At 43.1% G+C, this 13134-nt stretch overlaps 1 protein-coding gene and 1 pseudogene across 5 annotated transcripts in view; one reads left to right on the top strand and one right to left on the bottom strand.

Annotated features, from left to right (window-relative positions):
• The first annotated feature begins 1922 nt into the window (after nt 1–1922).
• On the top strand, nt 1923–2041 carry LOC120582467 (uncharacterized; annotated as a pseudogene).
• A 752-nt stretch (nt 2042–2793) lies between these two features.
• TFDP2 (transcription factor Dp-2) overlaps nt 2794–13134 on the bottom strand; it is a 145361-nt gene continuing 135020 nt past the window's right edge. For all 5 annotated transcript variants that reach the window (XM_039837345.1, XM_039837344.1, XM_039837346.1 and 2 more), the window contains 2 exons: nt 9604–9709; nt 2794–9392 (listed from right to left, as the gene is read on the bottom strand). In XM_039837345.1, the coding sequence (XP_039693279.1) occupies nt 9209–9392; nt 9604–9709 (290 nt within the window). In that variant the 3' untranslated portion in view covers nt 2794–9208. The remainder of the gene's footprint in view (nt 9393–9603; nt 9710–13134) is intronic.

Raw genomic sequence — 13134 nt, forward strand, 5'->3', positions numbered from 1 at the left:
AAAAAAAAAGCCTATTAGTAGCAGAACCTGAAAATAGTTCCTGCAGAGATGGTATCTTTCAGAATCATCATTTTCAGGCTTTAGCTCATATTCTTCTCATGAATTCTAATTGAGTTCTGGCTTTCGGGGAGGGGGGCCATGGCCAAGTACTAGGGCATGAAGGAAGAAAACAAATCTGAGCTTGGTAGATGTCAATGTACTTCAGGCCCCTTGAGCAAGGTAGGAGTTAAGAAGCAAGAAGGAAGTGGTTGGGTGATAGTTACTGTGCCCCAGAGGCAAAAATGTCAGAGAGTGATTTGCATGAAAGTGAGAAAGTGGTTCTGGCAAATTCTAGCTTGCATTAAATGGGATTGGTTTCACCCACCCAGATACAGGCGGATCCTTGCCAAAGTGCATTTTATACTCTGAGAAGATTTCTTAAAAGCAAGTTTCAGCAAGAAGCTGGAAAGCCCTCCCAGGAAGAAGGTCGAGCTGGCAGTGATCAGGGGCTCCCAGGCACTTGGCAACGGTCCACAGTATGAACAACAGAGGGAGCCTGCCCCGCAGGCAAGAACACTGAGAAGGCTGGAGGTGTCGATGGTGTAAGCAGCAGTAAGGTAAGAGGAGCCAGTGCTCCAGTGAAGACACAGAAATGGAAGAACTCTGGAACCACAGAAGTAGTTCGTCCATCGGAAGGAATGGTGAGAAAATAGCTAGCTTCTGGGAAAAGGAACTGAAAGTTCATTGTCAGTGGGGTTCCGTCTCCCAGAGAAGACTCTCTTGGTTGAGGCTATCTTTGATGCTTTGTCACCTCAGCAGAGCCTAGCTCAAGATGCTGGTTATTAAAGTAAACAACTGCTTGGGCTCTTCCCTGGTCAGGTGCGTCCTATGGCTACTGATGACACTCCCAGTCGTCCTTCACATCTCAAGACCACATGGTCACAAAAGCAAAAGCACTTCCTTAGAACCAAATGACCCAGTGTTATTTCCATGGATCCTTGGACACATTAACCAAATGGCACTAAAAAATGGCACTATGGGATAGAACGGGCAGAGAGGGCACAATACCATCATGGACTCATCACTCTAGGAAATCCCTAGGATAAGGGTGTGGGCCCTAACTCCCTACTTCCACACTGGACATTCCGCACCACTGCCATCACTTACGCAGTCTACTGAACTCAAGTGAAAGTCTTCATGGGAAGATGCCTTCTTTACTGGCTGTTTACGTTCAAGTGAGTGCTTTCTTAACCATTTCCTAGTGTTGCTTTTCACGATCTGACCCTATTCTGTGATTCCTAAGTTGCTCCAAACTCTTCTGCATCTTCTGATTACCCACGTACCCACCATGCACCCTGCTCTGCTTGTTGGAACGTAGAAGATAGTGTTATCACAGGCTTCTGCCTCTCTCTGGGGCAGGTAGGGATTGCTTGAGATGTTGAGGCACCGCTGTAGCCCCTGAGGCCAGAAGAAATTCTGCTTGAGGCCTGGAAGCACGGCATTCTGTACTCTGTACTCACCACCGTAGTTGTTCTCTTTGATGCTGGTTTGGTGTAAAGGGTAGATAAGCATCTTCTTTAAAAATTGTATTCAGGTCTGTTTCTGGGACTATGAAGACATTCCTTATATTACCTTATAAGGTGACCTTAAAAAGATGTAAAGTCATAGGTTTCTAACACAGAAAGCCTTTTTTCCCACTTTTAAATTAATTGGGAGTAAAAGGATTAATAACATTAAATTTCAGGTGGACTTTATATCCGTATACTCTATTTGTTGTGCGTGCGCCACCATAAGTCTAGTTTCTGTCACCTTGTATTTGACTACCTTACCCTCTTCGTCCTCTTCCTAACCCCCTTCCATTCTGGTGACCACCATTCCGTTGTCTGCCATCTACGAAGGGGTTTTTTTTGTTCGTTTGTTGCTGTTTTATATTCCATGAGTGAGTCTACGGCCATGCTACCCTGAACAAGCCCGATCCCATCTGACCTCGGAAGCTAAGCAGGGTCGGGCCTGGTTAGTACTTGGATGGGAGACCACCTACAAAGACCGGGGGCTGTAGGTGTATAAAAAATAAAAAAAGTAAGAGACCATAAGCTGACAAGGCCCTTGCAATCTGTGAGGTCAACCAAGGGTTGCCTTGCCTAAAATATTCTTTTAAATAAATAAATAAATTCCACAAGTGAAATCAGATGGTTCTTGTCCTTAGCCATCTGACTTATTTCACTTAGCACATACTCACAAGATCTACCCCTGTTGTCACAAATAGTAATATTTCATTTTTTATGGCTGAGTAGTATTCCATTGCATATACATACATCTTTATCCAGTCAAAGGACACTTAAGTTGTTTGCATGTCTCAGCTATTGTGAATAATGATGCGATTAACATAGGGGTGCATATGTCTTTATGAATAAGTGCAGAAAAACTTTTACATATCTAACCTATTTCCACCATAGGTGGGACAGGCGGTGTCCATGTATTGGGGAGTGCTCCTAGAAACACCATCTGTAAAACAGTGTAGGAAGCAGGATGGGATGAACCATGATGCAGTTGCCAGAGGAACAGGCCAATTCCATGAGGAACTCTGAAATTGGGGTGAGGCGCCCTTCAGATACACCAAATTGAGGCAAGGAGACTGGGCTTTGAGCCCCCTCGCTGGCTGTGGGTATGAGCTCAGGAAAGGCAACCCCCTTGAGGATAGTTCTTGGGGGAGGAACTTAGCTGCGGGGGGAGTGTCTCGGTCCTAAAGGAAGGGGACCAGGCATTGCACAATATGCATTAACCCCACAACCACCAGCTAATAATGAGACAACAACATTTTAAATTATTTATTTTTTTTCTATAGTACATCTCATTCAAATCATACATCAGTCTAATATTTTTTTATCCTCAAGCACAACTGATACTCATTTCAGATGCTTTTTTTCCTTTTCCTTCTTTTAACCTTATAGAATGGAGAAAGATACACTTTAATGGACAAACACATCACTCAGAGTTTATTAAAAATACAGCTTCCCAGGCCCCACTCCCAGAGCTTCCAAGTATCTGGGGTGGGACTGAGGGATGCAAAATTTTAACCCCTACCCCTGTCAATTCTGCTGCAGGTGGTCCTTGAACCATCCTTAGAGAAACACTGCTTAGGACTTGTCTATTATCTGTCAGAAACAATTTCAGAAAATCCAGGAAATTAAGTATCCAGGAAAATAAGCTCTTCTATAAAATTTCCATATAAAAATAATGGTATTTATTTACAAAGTTTGAGATGCTACAAAATAATACATCACATTAGGTTAGGTACTTCAGTCGAATAAAGTCTACGTTAGGCAAGTCAGATGTGGTGTTTTTCCCTTATCTGTCTTGTTTAAACTGCTGAAAATGTGTGGCACCCTGATGTTTCCTTCACGCAGAAAAAAAGCAGAACTATATTTTCTGAGAAAAAACCTAATAGCACATGATCAGGGTAAAGTATTTCCAAATGAAAAGGTGAACAAACAAGTGATTCGGACTCACATTTTTTTTTTCTTTTCGTCATAAAGTCGAATATGGCGGTGGTCAACAAAACGTCCCGAGGACCTCACAGTACTGAACCACAGTCTTCAGAGTCCAGGCTGCCTGAGCAGCTAGTGCAGTTCGCCAGTTGGTGGTTCTGTTTTCCAGGACACTGGAAGGTTGAACCCGTCATGGTACTACTGGGAAAAACAGAACTGCAGCTGCTCAGAAGTCTTTCAACAGAAAAGTATCTGGGTCCTCACAAACTTCTTAGTATTAAAAAAAAAAACAAAAAAACCTTTGACTCCAGTCATGAACAAGCAAAATCAGGCCAATTGTTAGTAGACGGTTCCTGGCATGTGAAGATAATACAGTGATAGAATGGTGAGTTTGAAGTGACAGTGATGAGTTTTAAAACCCAAAAAATGATCTGGGGAAATTTCCTCGTTGAGACAGGCATGGACAGAAACAAGCTAACGCGGTACAGAAGGGGCAGATGGCAACTTAAACCTCTCAAGCCCCCTACCAGTGACCTGTGTGCGTAACCGCTGTCGCCCACGGAGGAGTGTTTCTTCCCAGGGGTGACTGTCTAAACCTGGGGGCTTCTGAATGGAGAGGCCCAAAGCTGACACCACAGCCTCATGCTGGGACTCACGAGTGGAGTCCCACTTCTGTGGCCCGCCTGTTTAGCACCTGGTGTGCCAGGGCTGATTTAATCCCAGAGCCACCTGGGAGGGCTGCGGTGAGGGCAGTTTTCAGGAGGCAAAGTGGTCCTTCCAGAACCCTGCCAGACAGGCTGAGGGACATTAGGCAGTCAAGCTCTGGGCTTGTTTCCTGTCTTAATGAGTCGGGTGGAAAGAGGTTCTCTCTCATTGAGACCCTTGGTAAAGAAAAAGTAAATGCAGCTGTAAGCAGGGAGGACCAAAGTCCATTCTACTGGAATAGCAAGAGGTCAAGACAGCGCTGACTTCCATAGGCCTTTTTGTAAAGCAAAGGCCATATAAGAATGAGACGAGCTTCTACCTTGCCTGAGAACGGCTGCGCAGACTACATATAAATGAGGATGCTTTCTCCTGTCTCAGCCCCATGACGAGTGAATGGATGTTTGCTACCATTTAAGCTTTGTACTTATCAGGGATTCCAAGGACGTAACTGGAAGGTCAAAGTTTTGTGCCCCATTTTTTATTTCCTTAGCATAGAGTGTGAGTGTAGAGTTATGTGGAAAAACTGGACCCCAAAGGTTATCTAAGCATAACTTTTCAGAGATATTTTGGTTATGTAAAGAGGCTCATTCCTGAGAAATGTTATGATTTATGTGGATATTTAAATCGATTTTTTGGAAAAGGTAAAAATCTTAAGCAAACATCAGACATTTTCCTTTGGAGTAACAGTGTTTGGCTTGAGTGGAAGTCAAACTGAACATTCTACTGTGAATCAGACAGAGAGGAACATTTCTGAGGATCCCTCAGACTGCACAGTGCAGGGCCCTGGCACACGCTGTGGGCCTCTAATAAACAGATAGGATCATCAGTGCTTGGGAACCACTGTTTTGTGTGCATGAAAACGGGGAACCTATTTGGGAAAATGGCCCTCTGTAGTCTTCAGCCCCACTAAAGCCAGTCCATAGGCAGAATAAAATTTGACACTTTATGTGTATAATACAAAAAGTAGATCTTTACATATCCAATAACTTATAAAACTAGAAGAAAACACCCAGAAAAGTGATTACTTTTCTCCTGTGTACGTTCAACTGGAAGGTAAGGAAGCTAATGAGAACTTCATGGGTTAGTTAGAATCTTCTCTTGGTTTATGGATACTGCTGATAGCTAAGTTTGTTTTTTTTGTTAAATCCTAAAGATTCCTTAACAGTCTCTAAAACGTATGCTTAAAACAGAGCGGCCTTTGGAATTTAGTAGCGATTCCAAGTGCACGTTGTGGGAGAGAGTGGCATGCTAAGGTATGGAGACATCTGTCTTTCAATTGTCTGATTCAGGACCAATGTCACTTTTTCAGGGGGGCCTTCCTTGGCCACCTCCAGTCAAAGTAGCCTATTGCCTATTGTTCCATTACCATTTTTTTTTTTTTTCCGGTAGCACTGATCAATCTGAATGTTTTCTGTTCTGTATTCAAATGCTTACTGAAGGGTTAAATCTTTACATTCACTGTCCAGGGCTCACTCACAGTCTTAGGTCTATCTCAGATTTGCTGGGTAGGGACCCTTCTCTTACATGCCCTCAGGCAGGGAGCTAGATAGGTATTTAAAGGACCCTTGAAATGAATCACTGATAAAGCTAACCAGGTTCTCTCCTTCCGAAGGTGATTATGGTAGAAGAGGCTGAGGCAGGTCCCTTCCCTGGTTAACCCTGCCCCCATGAACACCCACCCCCACTGCATTCTGACAGTGGGCCTAAGTTACGTCTACACTTAGAGCAACTTTGCTGTCTCTTCAACCCAAGTGGCCAGAGTTGTGGTTTAGCAAACAGCTGAGTTATCGATGTCTGCAGGGCTCAAGTGAGCAACTCCTCTGTGAACTATCTCCATTTAAATGACCAGACATGGGCTATTTGTTTGTCGGAAGGCTGACCCTGGCATTATTTTTCAAGTATGGCAGGGTATGGTCACCACTGTAAATTTTGCTGAGGAGGTGGAGTTATCCCCTTTCAGCCCGGTAAAACTACATAAAGTTTTCTCCCTGCCACTTCTACACAGAATTGAAGGAAACGAAACATATGGTCATCATTTGCACAGTTGTCCAGGGGCAGTGGGCATCACTGACGGGTGCATCACTGTGGCAGCACCTCCTTTGCCACCTCGTCGGCAACGTTCTCCATGGTCATAAGGCACAGTGTATAGCAACACTCAGAGAAGCTGCTTTTATCACCTTGTCATCGCATGAAAGGATTAAGTGGATGAGACGCTTCACAGTGGGGAAGGGTGAAGGAAAGCCTGGGCAGCTGCCCGGGGGTGCCTCGAGCTCTGCTGTGAACCCTGGCAGCACTGCCCTTCCCACACACGGTCAGATACAGCAGGCCTGATGCCGCCTGCGCGTGCTAAATGGAGCAAGAATTTACTGACTGAACGACACTATGTGCTTGAAAGAGTCATAGCTAAACTGACCCTCAAGGGGCGGAAAAGCCTCTAGAACTCCCCAGAAAGCAGTGTGACCAGCACCCTTCGAGAGGGGTGTCCATGTGTGCACATGCGCGCACGCAAGTAACCCCCCGGGGTGCTGCTCCTCTAAAGAAGCCTCACTGTTGTATTGTAACCTAACATCTTTTCACTTTGACCTCTATGTGACATCGTGACCGAGGGCTGAGCTTTAGACCCAGACAGATCTGTTTAGGAGAGATTAGGGAGAATAACAGAATTTATCTTTCTAAACATCTCCACCTAGTTTTCTGCTCAGGTTAAGGCTTTACACCAGCAACAGGGCGACTCTTTTAGATGTCCTCGGCAGTAACCCCAAAATATTACTGAGAATCAGAGGCCAGTTCCAGTCAAACACCACACACCTGTGGCTGGGATGGCCGATGATGGGGCACCAATGACGAAGAGTCTTTGGTTGCTTTTTCTTTTAAACCCATGTTATATCAATTTAAAGTTTGATAGCGGCAGAGAGGGAGAGGGAGAGAGACACGGAGGGAGGAAGGAAGGATGGGAGGGATGGTTTCTCAAGAACTCCAGCAAGGATTTCACTATTTGGTAAAGGGCTGGTTAGGATTCATGTGCCAGCAGTGAACGGTGATGTACAAGCCTTGAGAGCTGAATCGCAATACTTTGAAGACTGAACAGCTAGCTGCGGCAGCCCTTGGCCTCACCAGGTCGCTGCTGGGCCCGCTCTGAGCACACAGATGGGAAAGGTGAGGGTTGTTAAGGGAGGAGGCGGCCTCTTTAAGGACAGTTGGGAAGGAAGCCTGGTTTCACCTGACTGTGCAGCTGACAATCTCCTTGTCAGAACTGTCTCCTGGAGGCCCATGGGGACCGGCTGTGGCCTTTGCAGCTTCCGACTCCTCCCATTTGTCCAGCCGCAGGGGTGTGCCCCGGAACTCAGGCTGAGACGGAATTCTCTGAAGGCTGCCTCTCTTTATCTGTGCCCCCTCGAATGCTCTGAGTCTGCACGATGGCTCATTTCTGACAGAATGAGTTTTTTGTCTCCAAGGAACTTAAAGTTGTATGTTTTTGTGGATTAGTTTTTAATGGCCTAATCAAAATTTTAGGTCAGCCAAGTTTTTTTACCTGCGGCTCCCTGTAAGCACAGTGGCAGAGCTGTAAAAAGGCATCCTAACTAAGGCACCCACGCTTCCCCCATGGGATTGAGAAAAGGTGCTGGGCTTGGTGCTGGGCCCACAGATGCTAGATGTATCAGCTGGGGCAAATCCCAATGATTCGAAACAAAGATTTAGAGTTAATTTTCCATTATTATGGGCTCCTTTTCAAGGCCTTAATGTGAAATCAAGTCGGGGTCTGGCCATGGTGGCAGATGTCTCCACACACCTCCATTCGGAGACGTTAACTGTGAACACACCCACGCGGGGTGCCAGCGGCATCTTTGGCTCTGAGGCTATGAAGTAACACACTGGGTATCGCGCTTAAACCCAACCATTTAGAGAGTTCAACATTTTTACGACAGTTTCCGTGAAACACGACATCGGGTTAGTTTGAAATGCAATTTACCCAGGAATAAACCCAATAAGGTCATTTTGATTCATGAAAATGTACAAAAGGTGACAGGTACAGGAAAACATTGCTGTTCATGTTCTGAAAAAATACATCTTTTAAAAGCAATGACATTTGGTTCATTTTCAATTGCACGATGAGTGAAATACAATTACTGCAGGGGTAAGCAAGCAATTCGGTCATCAGAATTTCTTTTGTTGTAAATGAAAACGCTATATGAAATGCATAGCTTTGATTAAAACTAGACACAATTCCCTTCTCCGTAAAACTCCAGATTTAGAACGCTGGCGAAAGGCAGTGCTGGCAAAGTATTTAATGCACGCAGAAATGCTATTCTATGTTGGCTTCCAGAAGTAGCCCTAAACAATTCTATGCCCCAAATGCATTGGCTAATAATGATCATTTCAGCTTTACTATAAATTATTCTAAATATCACTTAAGTACTTAAGAATTAGCACTCGCTCCTTTCTAGAAGCCGTCTAAGGCAGCTGATGCGTAAAGCACCTCAACTAGACTTTCAACTAGTTCAGCAGTTCAATCTGTGCTCCCGAGGCCACAAGGATTGCCATCTACATCCCTCACTGTACAAGTCACCCCCGCTGGGACTTTTCATGTTCATCTGTGCCTTGTAAAAGGCAGCCCAGGCAGGGGAGGGAAACTAGAGAAACATAATCATCAAGCGCTGCTCCCTGTAGCAATCTTAATTCTAAGGAGGGCTGCGTGGGCGTGCAAGAACACAAAGACCCCCACCTCAAGGAAGATAAACGAGCTTCATTCGTGCTGCCAATCTTCTGGGACTATCCCCTCTCTATCACCTCAGAAAGCGCACTCTGTCTGAGATGTGATCTAGTGCTCTGTTGTGCAGAGTCTTCACTCACACTACGTTAACTTTCATCTCGATCATGTCAGCCTTCGTGTAATCTGCTTATTGTGTTTCCCTAGTTTTCACTGAACACACGGGGCAAACAAAGGCAAAGACTGAAGCAATCATTTCAAAAACAAGAGCTCACACTAAAAACACACGAGCGTCAAATATTATTGAAACGTGGGTTTCCTCCTGTCTTTATTCTGGGGAGGAGGAATCCTCCTCGTCTTCTTCCTCGTCTTCGTCATTGAAGGAACAGGGCGTCTCGCCTCGGGACTCGGAGCAGTGAGAGGCCGCACTGCTGGACTGGTGACTGTTTGGGGCAAGGAACTGCCCAGTTGCTAAGGCCACTTCAGCATCCAAGCAAAACCCCTGGTTTACACTAGCAAACAATTAAAAACACACAGGCTCATTAATGCGGCGTATGTTTTAAGCTTGGTAAAATAGGAATGACAACGTGGGAAAGGAGGTGCCCCTGGCGAGCTCTGCCAAAATCTGTTCAGGACCTATTCTGGCAGTGACACGCTGGCTCTCCCCTTCAGAGAGGGACGAGGCTCCGTGGCTTGCCTTTCTAACCCTGAAAAAATACGTACCTTGATTGGGACAAGGTGGCACCAGTGGTCAGGTCTAAATTTGAAACGGATTGGGTAGAGTTCAGAAGGAGTCCCTGATTTAACCAAGAAGGTCCTGTGGAGATATCTATAGGAAAAAAAACAAAAACAGAAGAGGTAGCCTCTGCAAGTTCTGTGGCTGCTACCGTTAAGGGTGAGGAAAGCAGACAAGTAAGGGCATCATAAGCCTGTTCTAAACTACAGTTAGATGAGTCTCCCGCCCTCAGAAAAACCCAGGTTTCCTCAGCTTGGAAAAAAAAAAAAATTTCTAGAACATAAGAGAGAAAAAAAAAATACGAAAGCAGACTATAACAAGAAAGAATTAATTCAAATTAAACGAATCCTAGAACCTCATTCCTTTTTTTTTTTTTTTTTAATTTCAATAGGAGAGGGCAGCTCACTGAGTACAGGGATCACCATACTACCCTGGACACCTGCTGTCTTCATCACAAAAGACTCAGGGACTCTGAGACTGTGGATGTTAAAAGCCACAGCCAGGAGTGGTAAAGAGAAAGTCAAACCAGAAGTATCAGTGAGGACAGAAAGATTTTTACCAAAACTCCCATTGCACCGTCTTTTTCAAGTGCCCACGGGTGAATTCAGTGATACAAGTCATCAAAGATCTATTATTTTCCCCAGTATCCTTTGCTTATAACTCAAACTAGCCCTTATTTTAAAAGGTCACAAGCAGTCACGTTTTTCTCAAGGGTCAGACAGGTATTCCTGTTTCAGTCTGCATGCCGTATTCTGGGTATATCCTTTTGATCTTATTTTCTATGCATGTACCATATTTCTCCCATCACAACCTTGATCAACTCTTATTGTAATTTTATTTGTTTAGTACTTGTCTCCTTATCTAAAATGTTAGCTCAAGGAAGGCAGTGACTGGAACATATCTAAATGTTACTGAATGAGTGCGTTTACAAAATAGTGAGTTTCTTTCTCTCTCTCTCTCTCTCTCTCTCTCTCTCTCTCTCTCTCTCTCTACCTACCTACCTACCTGTACATTCCTAAAAAGAAATCCTTTGAGCTACATTATAAGATAAAATTGAACGTACACTCAGAAAATGTAATTTGCCAAAATGAGCTTTTATGCTATTTAATCAATAGTTCTGTAATTACTGTGCAAAAATAAATAAAGAAAACTGTGTGTACTGGGATTGGAATCTCTGCTATCCTGGCACCGTCTGACCGAGTGAGAGGCTTCCTATGCTGGGAAAAAGTAAGCTAGATGACTACGTTGATTTTAGAACGGCCTTTTGGACCTTTTCTCACAGGCTAACTAAGGAAGCTGTGGAAAAAAAAAGACCTTCAATTCTAAAAAGAATAGCAGACTTTAAATACATTAAATAACAAGTCTGTACAAGATAAAATTAAAGCCAGAATCCCATACTGAATATTAATTAGTATATATGGAAACTTTCTGTCTGAACACAGCTATTTTGTTTGTGAGCATAACACATTAAACTTTCTTTTCACAATGGCTCTGAAAAGCCTGAGTTTCTTTCACATGATCATAGGACCCACACAATGGTTCTCACCATCTTAAGAGCCCCTCTGGCCCTTTGCACACGAAAGGCACACGTTTCTTCTTTTGAACTAACCAGAAAGTCTGTAGCCTGATCTGCCAATGAGGTCATGAAGAGATAAAAACCACAGAGCTTGCCTAATCGGCCTGAGCTTTTACAATGAGAATGAGCTAAAACAAAGTTCTGGTGATTTATTGAGTAAGCCCTTTCTTTAGACCCTGGCTGGACCGCCAGGAGGACTGGGCTGCTAATAAAACAGCAGGTCCTGCTCTGGGAAAGTGTGGGGAGAACAGAGCGGGTGTGTGCGGGGAAGATAACGGGACTGCTTGGCGGAGGGGCAAGAAAATGGGGTCACCTTTGCAGGAGGTGGATGGTGCCAATTTAAGAACTAAACCCAGCAGAAACCAAATCTCAATCGACAGACGTTTGTGTTGTGACCAAAGGGCCCAAACCGTAAAATAAAACAAAATAAAAGCTACTTCTTTACTTCTATTTAACACACCGTAAAACTAATATGAGAATGCCTTCAAACAGCGATGCAAAATTCTAGGTGGTAATACTTATTACGAAGGAAATGGCCAAAAGCAAAGGCAGGAGCACTGTTTATGCATCCAAATTATCTGTGCGGAATATTCCTAATTCTTGACATTAGGACAATCATAAAGAAGATTTCCGAATTAGTGGAAAAAAAACCAAACTGAATCATAGAATATGCAAAACAGTGCTTTTGTTTTTAAGTATACCCTTTTAATTCATAATAAAGTCGATTTAAAAATGGGCAAAGAGTCTGTACAGACGTTTATTTCTCCAAGAAAGATATACAAATGGTCAATAAGCAATGAAAAAATGCTCAACATCATTTGTCATTAGAGAAATGCAAACTGAAACCACAGTGAAATACCACCTCACATCCACTAGGGCGGCGATAATAAAAAAGATGGGCAATGACAAGTGTTGTGTTGAGAAGGATGCTGGGAAACTGGAACCCTCATGCATTGCTGGTAGGATTGTAAAATGGTACAACAGCTTTGAAAAACAGTTTGGCAGTTCCTCAAAATTTTAAATATAGAGTTACCATATGACCCAGGATTTCTACTCCTAGGTATACACCCAACAGAACTGAAAACTTATGTTCACATAAAAATCTGTACAAGGATGTTTATCATAGCATCATTCATTATAGCCAAAAAGTAGAAACATTCCAAATGTCCTCCAAATAATGAATGGATAAGCAAAATGTGGCGTATCATACAAGGGCAATAAAAAGAGACGAAGTACTGATACACACTATAGCATGAATGAACCTTGAAAACGTTATGCTAAGTAGAAAAGTCACAAAGGCCACATATTGCATGATTCCATCTATATGAAATGTCCAGAATGGACAAATCCATAATGACAGAAAGCAGATTAGAAAGCAGGAGCTGGGAAGAAGGGAGAGATAGGGAATAATTGCCAATGTGTATGAAATTTCTTTTTGGGGTGATAAAAATATTTTAGAATTAGTGGCGATGATTGCACAACCTTATGAATATACTAAAGACCACTGAATCGTATCCTTTAAAATGGTGTATTTGGAAGCATTTGATAGATTGCTCCCCAGCACATGTGGTCAGTTTGACTCAAATAAAATCTTACAATAAAAATATATTGTGTATTTTATGGCATGTGAATTAAATTCCAATTAAAAAAAAAATCACACCACCATTTTACAGCTGACTGGGGAAATAGGATGCTTCCATGGTGCAGGTGAGAGTGTAACTTGGTGAAAACAAATTGGTCACTAGGATATAGTTACAGGAATGTTCAAAGTAGGACTGTTTTTTAATATCAAGAAATTAGAAAAACAAACTAAAGGTTTATCATTAGTAAAATGAACAAATACATTGTGATATAGTCACATAATGGAATTCTATACAGCAGTAAAAATGTATGAATTACAGCTACATTAAATCATATGGGCAAATCTAAAGAACATGATGTG

Source organism: Pteropus medius, unplaced genomic scaffold, assembly GCF_902729225.1.
Source record: "Pteropus medius unplaced genomic scaffold, Ma_sr-lr_union100, whole genome shotgun sequence".
Lineage (NCBI taxonomy): Eukaryota > Metazoa > Chordata > Mammalia > Chiroptera > Pteropodidae > Pteropus > Pteropus medius.